This window comes from Oxyura jamaicensis, chromosome Z (genome assembly GCF_011077185.1).
Source record: "Oxyura jamaicensis isolate SHBP4307 breed ruddy duck chromosome Z, BPBGC_Ojam_1.0, whole genome shotgun sequence".
Taxonomy (NCBI): Eukaryota; Metazoa; Chordata; class Aves; order Anseriformes; family Anatidae; genus Oxyura; species Oxyura jamaicensis.
Window position 1 is genome coordinate 48369435 of NC_048926.1, and position 12690 is coordinate 48382124.

Consider the following 12690-nt stretch of genomic DNA (forward strand, 5'->3'; position numbering starts at 1 on the left):
TTAATATAGTTTAGATCAGAAGAACCTGTAATGCAAGCTATCTCCCAGAACACGCTTCCACTCCAATATAAAGTTTTGCAACAATTTGCAGATAATTCTTCCTCCCTTCCTTATAGTACCTTATCTCCCAGAGATATTTTGAAGATGAAGATTCCTGAAAATCTGATAACAAGAATGCCTGGGCAGTACCACTTTTTACACACTAATATTAGTAATAGTAATAATAATAATAGTAATAAAAATAAAAATAGTAATAATAGTAATTTACACACTAATATTACATTAATAATGAAAAATGAAACTATTCAAATTACCGATGTAAATGTAATTCAGCCCACTGCGTAAACACAGCATAGCTCTTAATGAGTTGATCACACGCTTTATACCCACTGGACACCTGCCTTATTCCATGTACAGACCGTACCTTCTTTGAGGATGGAATACTGCCACGTAACAAAAACAACTCCTGCATGGGCTCAGCTGCATTGGCTTCAGAACTGGGAAGGCATACAACATATGTAAGCCAGGACTCATCATGTATGTTCACTCCAGGAAGGCCAGTATCTTATTTATTTACTTTTAGACAGAGGAAGACAAAGGCTAAGAAGTGACCTACTGCCAGAACACTTTGGAGAGAAACAGGAGAAGGTCTCATAGACATGATGCAGTCTTAGCACCATCCAAGCTCTTCACTGATTTCTAGGTGTTCTTTTTGATCAGTGCTAGAGCATTAATAAGGAATTTCCTGCATCCATGAAAGTACAGATCATAAGAAAGGAGATAAAAGGGAAACGAGTAGTACAAAATTCAAAGTGAACATTTAAGCAGAAATGAAAGGATACAATTGCTGGCATGTCTCTACATTCTTTTATACAATTCCTCTTTTTTTTCTCTCCCAGTTCACCATGTAAGAATCCCGTAATTTGGAATCATACTCAAATCCACATCAGTCATCAGCAGACTTTAAATCTTTTAATCAACCACACTGTCATTTAGCAAATAACAGTTGGATGTCATCTTTTGTGGACTAGCCCTTAGAAGGAAACAAGACACTTGGCTTGTGGCTTTCACAGATTTTTGTTGATAGCTGAGGAATAGCAAGATTTGAGGACCTTGGATTTCATTCCACACATAAAAGGGAATTACATTCTAGGACAAAGTTTCTCAATATGCGGTCAGTAAAACATCAGATGGTGATCCAAAAGATCATCTTAAAAAATGTTATTTCTAAAACCATACATTCCCACACATGCAAGCAAGAAAACATAATTGAGGAAATAAAAAAAATTAAACAAACATTCAAATCTCAGCCTAACCGAATTGCACTATAATGCAAAACAAAATGTGACATTTCACAAAATGATCCTTCCTTTTTTTAAAAGAAATTAAGTGATCTTGAAACAACACACTGTTCTTTAACATTTATGTTTGAAAACACTTTCTTCTGCCCTACTGAATTTCCAACGCAAGTCCCCTCCAGATAATGCTTTTTTAGATCCAGTATGTTCCTCCCTTCATCCTACTTCCCTAAGCCATTATCTGTTTTCTCCATATCCCCCTTATGTTTTCTCTAGTTTCTTTCACTTTACAGACTCCCCCTAATGTCTTTTACAGAAGCAATCCATCCAGGCACAGAGCTTTTCCTGTCCATTTTCACTGACAAACTCTGCCTCAAGTCTTCTGGTTTACCCTGAATTTAAGTTACAACTGTGGGAACATCCTTAATTTCACTGCTTCAGCTGCAGGAGCTTCTTTTCTCAGGCCCATCTTCATCTGACATTTTTTACTTTTTAAAATTACAGATAATTTTAAATTAAATTTTAATTAGGTATGGATAGGTCCATACCCTGTCTTCACTCCCTGATTTAAGATCCTGATAGAAGTATCCAGCCTTAGGCTTTTCCACTGTATTGAGTGGAGTTAATTTCCCTTCCTACTGTCCACTCATAAACACCCTTGCATCTTGTCTACATCCAGTTGTGTATAAATACTCTAAGTTGTTTTTTAAGCCAGGTAAACAGCCAATAAAGACATCTTTAAACCTTAATAACAAAACAGCTTTGCAAAACCAGCCAACATGGAATACTGAAGTATTTGGAGTTCATAAATACAATTTTAATAGCATACCTCAAATCCCTTCCTCCAAATCAGTATGCCTGCTCTCAGATTTCCAGTATTACAGCTGCCATAAAATTCATGAATATTAAGAAGTGTATAAAAATCATCTGTTGACAAGTGTTAACTAACAATCATGTTTTCCTATGAATTATGTAACTTGAAAACCCACTTGTATTTCCTAATCTGAAGCTGCACATTCACAACTTTTCCTAAGTTTAAAAACTGCAGCTTTTAAACCTGTTTGTTTTCCTGAAGATTATTGTTAGTTACTTATTTTTATAACTTGTTCTTTCAAACCAAGATGAAAGTTTCAAATTAAAAATGCTTATCAATACATCCCTATTTAAACTACAGTTATATTTCTAAACACTGTATGGACTAGTGCTTTTTTTCAAGATTCTTTTCACAAGCCTTGTAAGAAACAAACTGCAGCTGGATACAAACAGATTTACTAAAGGCAACAACAACAAAAAATTAAATAATTCTTGTAGAGTTTTATTATGTTACATAAGTTAAAACTGGAAATAATATTTTGTATTTAAACTGGAATAATTATGTTATCTGTGTTTAGCAAGCTTAACGACTGCATAGATGACCAAAAATGTAACATTTTAGAACTGATCTTCTCTATCCTTACAGTTCTGTTCACATATTAAAAAGAAGACTGACTGACTTCTGTTTTCAAGTTCAGATGTATTAAAATTAAATTCAAACAAAGCACTGAATGGGACATCTCTGTATAAGGAGACTATTCACTTGATATCCACAAAAGACACATCTGCCTCAAATGATTTTGACGTGTTGACAATTTCTGTTTCTCAGTGTTTGGTAGTTGAGAGCTTTTGCTTTCTCAGGGCTCTGGCAGGACATGTGTATCTGGGTTGCTTGTGTGCTTTTTTTCTTTTGGGGGAGGGGGGAAAAGAACATTCGGTCTGCAGTAAGATTAAATTTCATAATGAATTTTAAATTAAAGTTTATTTATGTCCATTTAATTTGAAATTGATTTTATTGTTTTTTAAATGTTTCAATATAACTTTCTATACAGCCCTTAGCATTATTTAGTCCTCATTTTAAAGTAAACACAACAATTTGTAAGAGCTCAATTAAATAATTTTTCACCACCACAAATATTAACTATTATATATTTTGAAACACTTTATGACACAGAAAGAATAAAACAGATATTCAATTCTTGTTAGTAATTGAGGAAATTCATCATACAAAAACATTTTGTTTGCTACTGAGATGAATATATATAAAATACATGTTTCCTTGGAATCTGGGCTTTTGTGTGTGTGTGTGTGTGTGTGTATGCAGTATTAGATACAGATTTCCAGCTTCTCAGGAAAATTAAGTTTGCATACCAGCACAGAATATCCCTGGGACTTCACTCCGGAATATAACAGTTCGTACTTTCTTATCAGATTTCAAAGCATCCACAGCTTTTGACATCTACAGAGAAAAGGAGGAAGGGGAATAACCAAACACTATTTGAAGTATTTAATTCCAATGCTTCACCTTCATACTAGAAACTATTCTTTTCACTTACCATTTTTAAAAGATTTTTGTTAAGGGCATTCTTGGCATGAGATCTGTTTAACCCAAGCACCACAATTCCTGGAGGGGAAGAAAAATTGTATCATTGTTACAATATAGAAAATAATATCTCTGTATAAAATTATTTTGATGTCATAAAAAAGGCATAATTGAGGATTACGAAAATAGAAAAAACATGCTACCGTAATCATTTAGCTACAGAGAGTTTAAAAAAAAAAAAAAAAGAAAAAAGACTGAAGTTTTCAGGGGTTAACATTTCAGTGTTCAACAGAACTGACATGTATTTCAAGAACTAAAATATGGCCCTAACACCTTAACATGGAAATAGTGCTTAAAAGGGCTAAATGTGTAATTCCACTATTGCATGCATAAATTTCATGTTGGTGTGTGAAGTGCTGGCATGCAATCAGGCAAGACACTCAACTGTAAAGCGTATGTATCCATATTTTGACAGCATGCATTGAGAAACTTCTTAAAGCAATAAGTGTTACCACAGCTAAGCAATTCTGATACAGGTAAAAGAAGTCACAAACAGAACGCTATCAACAGAAAAATTGAACTTTTGTTTAGAAAGAAGAAAAATCGTATAGAAATTCTACCTCAAGACACAAACTGCTCAATGCTTGGCCACACAGCTCCAGTCACACATCTACAGCTCCCTTAGACCAGTTACAGATCAGTTGGCTCAGTGACTGATTACACGTTCTGGTTTGAATGCTGCAGAAGGAACAACATTTTTTTGTCCTAATTCCTTCTCCTTCAGTTTTATAGGCATGACAATCAAATGGGAAAATCCCAAAAAGTTTACCTTGGTAAGTGTACCAAGCCTATAGTAATATTTTAGAGAATTATATCCTGAATGCATTACAACTCCCTGAATTCTACACAGCAGCACATGGTCCTATGAAATTGATCCAGCCTTGGTAAAGTCTTACCAATCAGGACTTTTTTTTTCTTTACTTGGGGATGCAAAGAGAAAGGGAAGAGGACAAAGGACTAAGTCAGGGACCAGGAATGAAAGAGAGAAAGGGAGCTCCCATTATCTCAGACAAAAATGCCTACCATATTGCCATCAATCTACCAAAAAAAATAAATCATATTTGCCCATGTATTCACTACCACAACACCCAGCTCTGTATGTATAATCTCTAAAATCTGGCGCTCTTAGTCATCGTCTGGAGGCCATCTTGTTTTCACAGTGCACACTTACTCTTTTCTTTTATGGAAACATGCCCTTCCAAGGGACTGACCTAATAGTCCTTGAGCCCTTTAGTCCTCTTCCTCTTCTTCCTCCTATATGGATGTGCCTCCCCACACATGCAATTAAACAGAGGTCATGTTCCTCCTGCGGCTTCCAATTTGAAGCCATTGTCTAGGCAAAGTCATCTGACGTCCACCATGCTCAACGTTCAATGAAAATGGTTGAGTCCAAGTAGGAGAGCACACATTGCTCTTGCTTGTTCTCAAGCTCCAGCTGATCACTGTCAAGAACTAGAGAAGAGGAGCCTGGCTGACCCAAACGACCTTCATTCCTTTTCTGTAAGCCTGAACTCCCGCATGTTTATTTGGTTGGAGGTCTTCATCTAGGACCTCCTGCAGGGGCCCTCTTTCAGCACTTCAACAGGAATCTGGTTGTGTTATTAAACAAACAGGACAAAATTCATGAAATGCTTCTGACCGTAGCACTCTTCTACCATCACAACTTATTCTTCAGGAAGATTATTCCAAATTCCAATACTTCACACACTCACACAAGTAAATTAGGCAAAAGCAGCACATCCTTTTAAAACAACAAGAAGCAATGTCACCTAGCTTTGATTTGAGGCTCTAAGGCAGGCACAATTGCATATCCAATATTTGAACAAACTGAAGACATCATCATCCCAAACTATTTTTTAGTTTGGAAATAAGGTATTTTGCAGAAGTATGTTTTTTTTTTCAATGGCAATGGCACTCTTTAATTACCACCACCAATATTAGTGTATTCGGAAGGAACTCTCAATTAACATTAAAACACATTTAATAATTTCCCTACAAAGAAAGGCTCCTTGAAGATAAATCACACAGGTTGCATCTTCTTAGCAGTGTCACATCAAGTCATAAAACAACCACTTCTGCCTCCCTTTCCAGAAAAGTGAGGTAAATGCAGATGATACCCACACAGCTATTCCACTTCTCAAACAAGAAAAAAAAAAAAAAAAGGAAAAAAGAAAAAAATAAGTGAAAATAAGTGAAGCAAGAACTGCACCCAGAAAAGCACATGAGATTAACACCAGAAAATCCTAATACGCATTTACTACAGTATCTGTGCATCTTTAAATTCCTTGTGTTTTTGTTTGTTAATATTGCAGTAAAACTGGGGGTTCCCAATATATTTACCAATGACCAAACTCAGACAGATTGGGTACCTGCTGAAAAGTCACATAACTGACACAGAAAAATAGACTTCCTGATTTCCAGCTGAGTAATTCAATCTCAAGAATATACTTTCTCCCTTCACCAGCCCACCTGAAGAATCATAGAAGAATCTCCTGACAGAAATTGTTTAAGGCAAGTCTTCCTGCTTTGGGCATCCAACAAGATTTAAAGGCCTGGTCACACAGGTGTACAAATTTTAGATTGGAGGAAGTTCCCTAACCAGGGCAAAAAAGAATAATCAGGCTCCATACAGCAATGCAGAATCCCACCAAACCATTTAAAAGAAACCCCCTCAAAAAAAAAACAGCAAAGTTTACACATTACTGCCGTAGAAGTAACCATTCTGACAAATATTTAGCAATATAAAAAAGATTATTATTAGTATATATTTTTGAAATATGTTACATCTTCATCTGAAGCGTTTAGTCATCATTCTTTCTTCCTAAAGTCTCTACATGTAGGCATGCTTTCCAATATCTTAAAAAAAAAAAAGTTTGAAAAAAACTATCCAAAAAAAAAGTAGAGAGACATCATCATATTCACCAATAAGTATCAGAAGAAATCATAACAGATCAATTCCAGTATCTTCACAGCATCAAAGAATGGTAGATATACTGAAAATGAATAGTTATTCACACAATGCTGAATGCAATATTAATTTCACTTTTTTTTCCTGGGAGTCAAGTCCGCATTACTCCAGAACATTCTTCAGCAAATAAGGTGTATCTATTAAAAATTACAGACACATACTAAAAAGAAATTTTCACTCTATTAGACAGACACTCCAAGGGATTCAGTTGACTTCCAATGCTGTCTAAAAAAAGTAGTCATGCTCCCTCAGTATTACTTCTCTAGCAAACCATAAGAGGAAGCGCATATGCAAACATACAATATGTTCTCTTCTTCTTTGCTACATCTGCCACCAGAGAAAACTGTTACATAATTCTTAACTTTTAAGGGAAAAATATAGTGAAGTCAAAGGAGAATAAAAACAAAAATGTTTTAGTGAGACAAAATACATATAAATGAATTGTAACTTCAAAATACCTTTAAATTCCCAGACACGTCCTCATTTCATAGGGTGCACTAAATTTGGGATTTTTATATGAGTAAGTAGATCATATTAAAGCATTCTGTATTTTGATAGGGGCAGCAAAAATGCATGATGCTATCACTATTTAAAACTGCTGAAAGAGAAAATCGTATTTCTTTCTATATTGTAAAAAAACAGGGTGGGCCAATTTAAGTCAAGTGATTAGATCATGTTTTAACTACAGTTTATATCGGCACACAGGAAATCTTGCTTTAAATAACAATTTTTATCTATCTTATCTTGTGCTTCTTACTTTTCAAAAAATACTCATCCTCAGCATTTAGTAGAAACACATTTAAATTGTTAATTACAAATAAGTCCTCTCTACATTCATATCATTAATTTGTCTTACTAAGATTCACTTGATCTCTATAAAAAGTACTTAGAAAAACACATTTATTTGTATTACATATACACAATCACACCAAAAAAAGATGTATCCAAATGTTCTTTTACATAACCAAAAAACCCACCTCTGCACTGAGGAAAGGAAGAATGAAGAGAGAAAAGTTTTAAGTTTTTCTCACTTAACTACTCAGATAAACCAAAGCTGATGAGTTGACTGAGATGCTTATTAATTGTACAATAATTTCTTAACTATAACAAGAGTCCATAGTGACTATACCATGCACAATTCTGGTCATTTCAATTGATCGTATTTTTCAATAAGCTCTTATGTGCAAAATCATACAGGTATGTGTTGAGCAGCATTTTTTAAAAGCACCTAAGCACTTCTCAAAATCCTAAGCATCTTCTTATCTCAAAGTGTAACTTCAAAAATCTTTCCTGCACTTCTTAAATTAGAACACCACATCTGCTCTAACTTTTTTCAAGACAGAAAAAGAAGGGAACATAAACTATTCTGATTTATCAGCTAGCTATTAAGTTTACAGACTCTGAATAAACTACGTCAAACGAGACCATATTTGTTCTGTCCATTTTACATATATTAAAATTCTAACTGATGAGGTCAAAAAGCCGTCTTATATGCGCTACCTAAAAACAGATAGAAAATATAAACATCAATAGTTATTCTAGTGGAAAATCTTAAATTTACAAATACTTGCAACACTTTCCAATAGCTAACACTGCAACACTTCAGTCAGGATTGAAGAGATATTTCTGCTAATTTCATCTATAACCTATGGAGCAAAAGCCCTAAATTAAAATTTCTAATGGGCTTACTAATGCAACTCGCCTAAAAGCACTGAAATTTCAGTAGCGATAATACATTTCAGACCTAACAGTGATAATCAAATACAATTTTAAATAATGTGAAAGACGGGTATTTAAATAAAAAATAACACACTGACATTTAGCCACACTCATACGTAACTCTAATCCTGCAAACGACACGAGCTGCAACATGTTGTCCAGAATACATAAGCATTTTACAACCATATTCAAATCCTACATCTTTTGTGTTCTTGTTAAGTTCAAATCTGGAAGTTGGAAAGTCTTGAATAACAAATTCAGTAACTAGCCCTTCCAAACACAGTCTCATTGCAGTAGATGTTTAACAAGGTCCCAAAACTGTGATACATGAGCCACGTGGAAGTGTAATGAAGCAGGGCATTTTGCTTCTCTGCCTGAAGGGCGAGATTTGTCTAGAGCTACAGGATACACAGCTCTGTGTGAGGCAGCTCCTGTCATTTTCCTGTCTCCCCAGAAGTCTCCGCTGTACCAGCCCGTGCAGCACTAGGGACTATGCATCTTCCTCCAAGCAACTCAGACAGACTGTGCATGGACAAGAGCAACACAGCAGTATCAATGAGCACGGGCTTGCCTTGAAGGGTAGTTGGGGTAGACAGGGTCTGTCCCTGCGTGCAGTCAAGAAGCACGAAGTGGAAGAACGTAAAGGGGCAATGGCACTGGGGTCCCCCTTGGGAAGGTCTGCACCATGAGCTGCTGGAGATGAGAACGGTAAGTGAGAGGAGAGTGAAGGAGACCCCTGCGGCTTATGTGGAGTAAGCATCCTGATGGAGCAGAGGTATTGCATGCTGTAGGCAAATAGAGACAGATGAACTTGACACATGGGGCGAGGAGGAGGGTGTGCACTAGCAGAACAGGGAAGAAGCAGACAGAGACATGTTTCTTCTTTTGCAAAAACATGTTCTGCTCTTCGTGCTGCTGAGGGAGGCATATGAAGCGTATGTCTCCTGGCTTACTTCTAGACCCTTGTTTTTCTCCTTTATCAACAAACAGTATCTGTTTCCATGTCCTCCTGAAAGACAAAACCAAAGAAAATTCCTTCTCTTTGAAGTGAATCTATGAATTAAAAACAGTGATTGGTCCTTCTTTAAAATATCCAGAGCTGATTTACCACTCCAAACTGCACTCTGTGTTTTGAGGCAGTTTTAAGGCTACATTTAACAGGCTAGTATTTTCTGAAAACTAAAAAAAAAAAAAAAAAAAAAAAAAAAAAAAAAAAACTTCAAAAGAATTTTTATACAGGAAAAATAAAAACAGATTAGGTACTGACATGCCAAACTTTAGCTATCTCTGCAACATCTCTTCAAAAATCTCCTCCAATTCTCTGCACAATCAGCTTTATAGTATCTACATTAAAAATATACAGCAATGGACTTATGATTGATACACTGTACAAAACACATTCATAACATTATAGAAGTGATGGTTGCTAGCCATTCGACAGCTGGAATACAGTACCAGTAACTATTACTAGCCATGTAATGGCAGAAATAAAAACCATGACCTTGGGTAGTACTCAAGTATCTTCTACCAACTTGATGGAAAAGCACAGACAAAACAAGCAAATCCACCCTCAAACATTCTGTCGAGTCTTCTTTGCTCCTGCCTAGATTTGAAATAAGCTTAAAATTAAAATAAAAGTTTAAAACCAATTTCCAGTCCCACAGTTGGCTGAGAAAACAGGGCTAATCAAGTATTGTCTTTAAGGAACTGCAGAAGAGTTGGGAACGAACAGTCACTCAGCTAGAAGTGGACTGCAGGATCAGATTATGTTACCAACCTTATCGCCTCTTACAAGCAATCAGATGAAACAGAACATCAGTTTTCCTTTAAAAAAAAAAAAAAAAAATCTAGCCCTCCAGATAAGATTCATTTTTAAAGTAACATCTCTGCAGGTGCATACAAATCCCTATGCATGTATGCCCAACTCAAAGATACCTGACCAAGTCTGCAGATGGTCTCAAACAACTGTGCTGATGTTCTGAAAGATGTAAACCAAGTCATGCATCTCAACATACAGTTGTTCCAAGACCTACCAGCCACCTAAAGAAATCCATACACCTCAGAAGAACCTTGGTCTTCTTCGTAAAAGTAGGTAGAACATCATGGCTCTAAAAATAAACCCTCAGAATCTTAGAATATCCCAAGTTGGATGGGACCTACCAGGATCATCAAGTCCAACTCCTGGCTCTACACAGGCTTAACCAAAAACTCAGATCGTATGACTAAGAGCACAGTCCGAACGCCTCTTAAACTCCAACAGGCTTGGTGCTGTGACTACATCCTTGGGGAGCCTGTTCCAGTGTGAGACAACCCTCACAGTAAAGAGCCTCTTCCTGATATCCAATTTCATAAAAGGAAATTAAATTTGTTAAACAGGACCTACCCCTCATGAACCTATGTTGGCTGTGACCTCTGACTGCATTGTCCCCCAGGTGCATTTCAGTAACTCCCAGGATAAACTGCTCCATGATTTTACCAGGCACTGACGTGAGACTGAAAGGCCTGTAGGTGCCAGGGTCCTCTTTCCTGCTCTTCTTGAAAACTGGCACAACTTTTGCCAGCTTCCAGTCAACTGGGACCTCTCCAGATTCCCAAGACCACTGAAAAATAATTGAGAGAGGTCCTGCGATGACATCAGCCAGCTCTCTAAGCACCCCGGGACGAATTCCATCCGGACCTGTGGACTTGTACAGATCCAGGTGGAGCAGCAAATCCCACACACATTCAGGGTCAGTTGGGAGTTTATCACTCCCACCATCATCGCCCTCCAGCTCAGGGCACCAGGGGTCCCTAAGCCCATCATCAGTGTTGAAGATAGAGGGTTCCTATCACTGGTGGTCTAGCATTCCTAGTGCTGCTGCGCCCAAATTTGCAACTGATAAACACCCAAGGAGATCAAATATGTCCAAAGGATAAAACCTCCAAAATCTAGTAAGCACCAAACCTAACAATACAAAGTGTTGTTGAGAATCACAGAATCATTAAGGTTGGAAAAGCCCTCCAAGATCATCTGGTCCAACCATCGCCCTACCACCAATGTCACCCCCTAAACCATGTCCTTAAGCACCACGTCCAACTTTTCCTTGAACACCCCCAGGGACGGTGTCTCCACCACTTCCCTGGGCAACCTGTTCCAGTGCCTGACTGCTCTTTCTGAGAAGAAATGTCTCCTCATTTCCAACCTGAACCTCCCGTGGGACAACTTGAGGCCATTCCCTCTAGTCCTATCACTAGTTACCCATGAGAAGAGGCCGACCTCCAGCTCCCCACACCTTCCTTTCAGGTAGATGTAGAGCAATGAGGTCTCCCCTGAGCCTCCTCTTCTCCAGATTAAACAACCCCAGGTACTTCAGCTGCCTCACACAGGACTTGTGTTCCAGGCCTGTCACCAGTTTTATAGCATTGCTGTGATGCGTGGGGCTGCAGATTAAACTGGAGCACTGATTTCTTAACCAGGGGGATTAACACAAGACTCTTGGCACAGCTGAGGAAAACAAGGCTAGGAGCAGGTGACAGCAACAGAAACAAGGAGAAGCAAAGCTTGCTAGGAAAGCAGCATAAGATGAACATGGTGCTGAAGCCACGCTTTGGAGAAAATAAAACGTGGACGTAACTTCTGCACCGCTGTCTGTCCCAGCCAGCAGGTGCGGGATGCTGCCTAACCGCAGCCGTTCACCGTTAAACCCCCTTTTCTGCCCTCGGAGCGGCCACAAAACGCCAGCCCCGGCCCGTGCGGATGGGGAGTGTGGGGGGAGCGACTAGATCTGTTCTGACAGGGACAGGGGCCGGCGAGGAGGAGGAGGAGGAGGAGGAGGAGGAGGAGGAGGAGGAAGAGGAGGGGCCCCCTGCGCCGCGCAGCTCCCCGAGGCCGCCCGGCCCGGCTCGGCCCGGCCCGGCCCCGCCCCGCGCTCGCCGCCGCCTCCCGTGGCGGCGCAGGGGTCACCCCGCCGGGAAGCCCGGGCCGTGCCGTGCCGAGCCGGTGCCCGCCTCCCCCTCGTTACCTTTGTGCTCGTCGTCCAGGTACCGGACCCGCAGCTCCTCCTCTTCCTTCGCCTCGGAGCCGTAGCTCCTCCCGGCCGCGGGGAGAGCGGCAGCGCCTCCCCGCACCGCCGCGCGGGGCCCGAGGGGCGACGACGACGAGGAGGACGAGGAGGGGGAGGCGGCCGCGGTGGCCAGCCGGAGCCGGAGCCGGCCCCGCAGGAGGCCCAGGCCGCCCAGCGCCGCCGCCATGCTGCTGCCGCCGCCGCCTCAGCCGCCCGCAGCCGCCGGCCCCGCTCCCGCCGCCCACG

The 12690-nt window shown here is 39.5% G+C and overlaps 1 protein-coding gene across 2 annotated transcripts in view; it reads right to left on the bottom strand.

Annotated features, from left to right (window-relative positions):
* Positions 1-12454, bottom strand: part of AUH (AU RNA binding methylglutaconyl-CoA hydratase) — a 111990-nt gene extending 99536 nt beyond the window's left edge. The window contains exons 1-3 of one of the 2 annotated variants that reach the window (XM_035309537.1): positions 11854-11949; positions 3668-3735; positions 3483-3570 (exon numbers count right to left, since the gene is read on the bottom strand). In XM_035309537.1, the coding sequence (XP_035165428.1) occupies positions 3483-3570; positions 3668-3670 (91 nt within the window). In that variant the 5' untranslated portion in view covers positions 3671-3735; positions 11854-11949. Of the gene's footprint in view, positions 1-3482; positions 3571-3667; positions 3736-11853; positions 11950-12402 lie in introns of those variants that run through there. The other variant, XM_035309536.1, reaches the window with a different exon arrangement.
* Between the last annotated feature and the right edge of the window lie 236 nt (positions 12455-12690).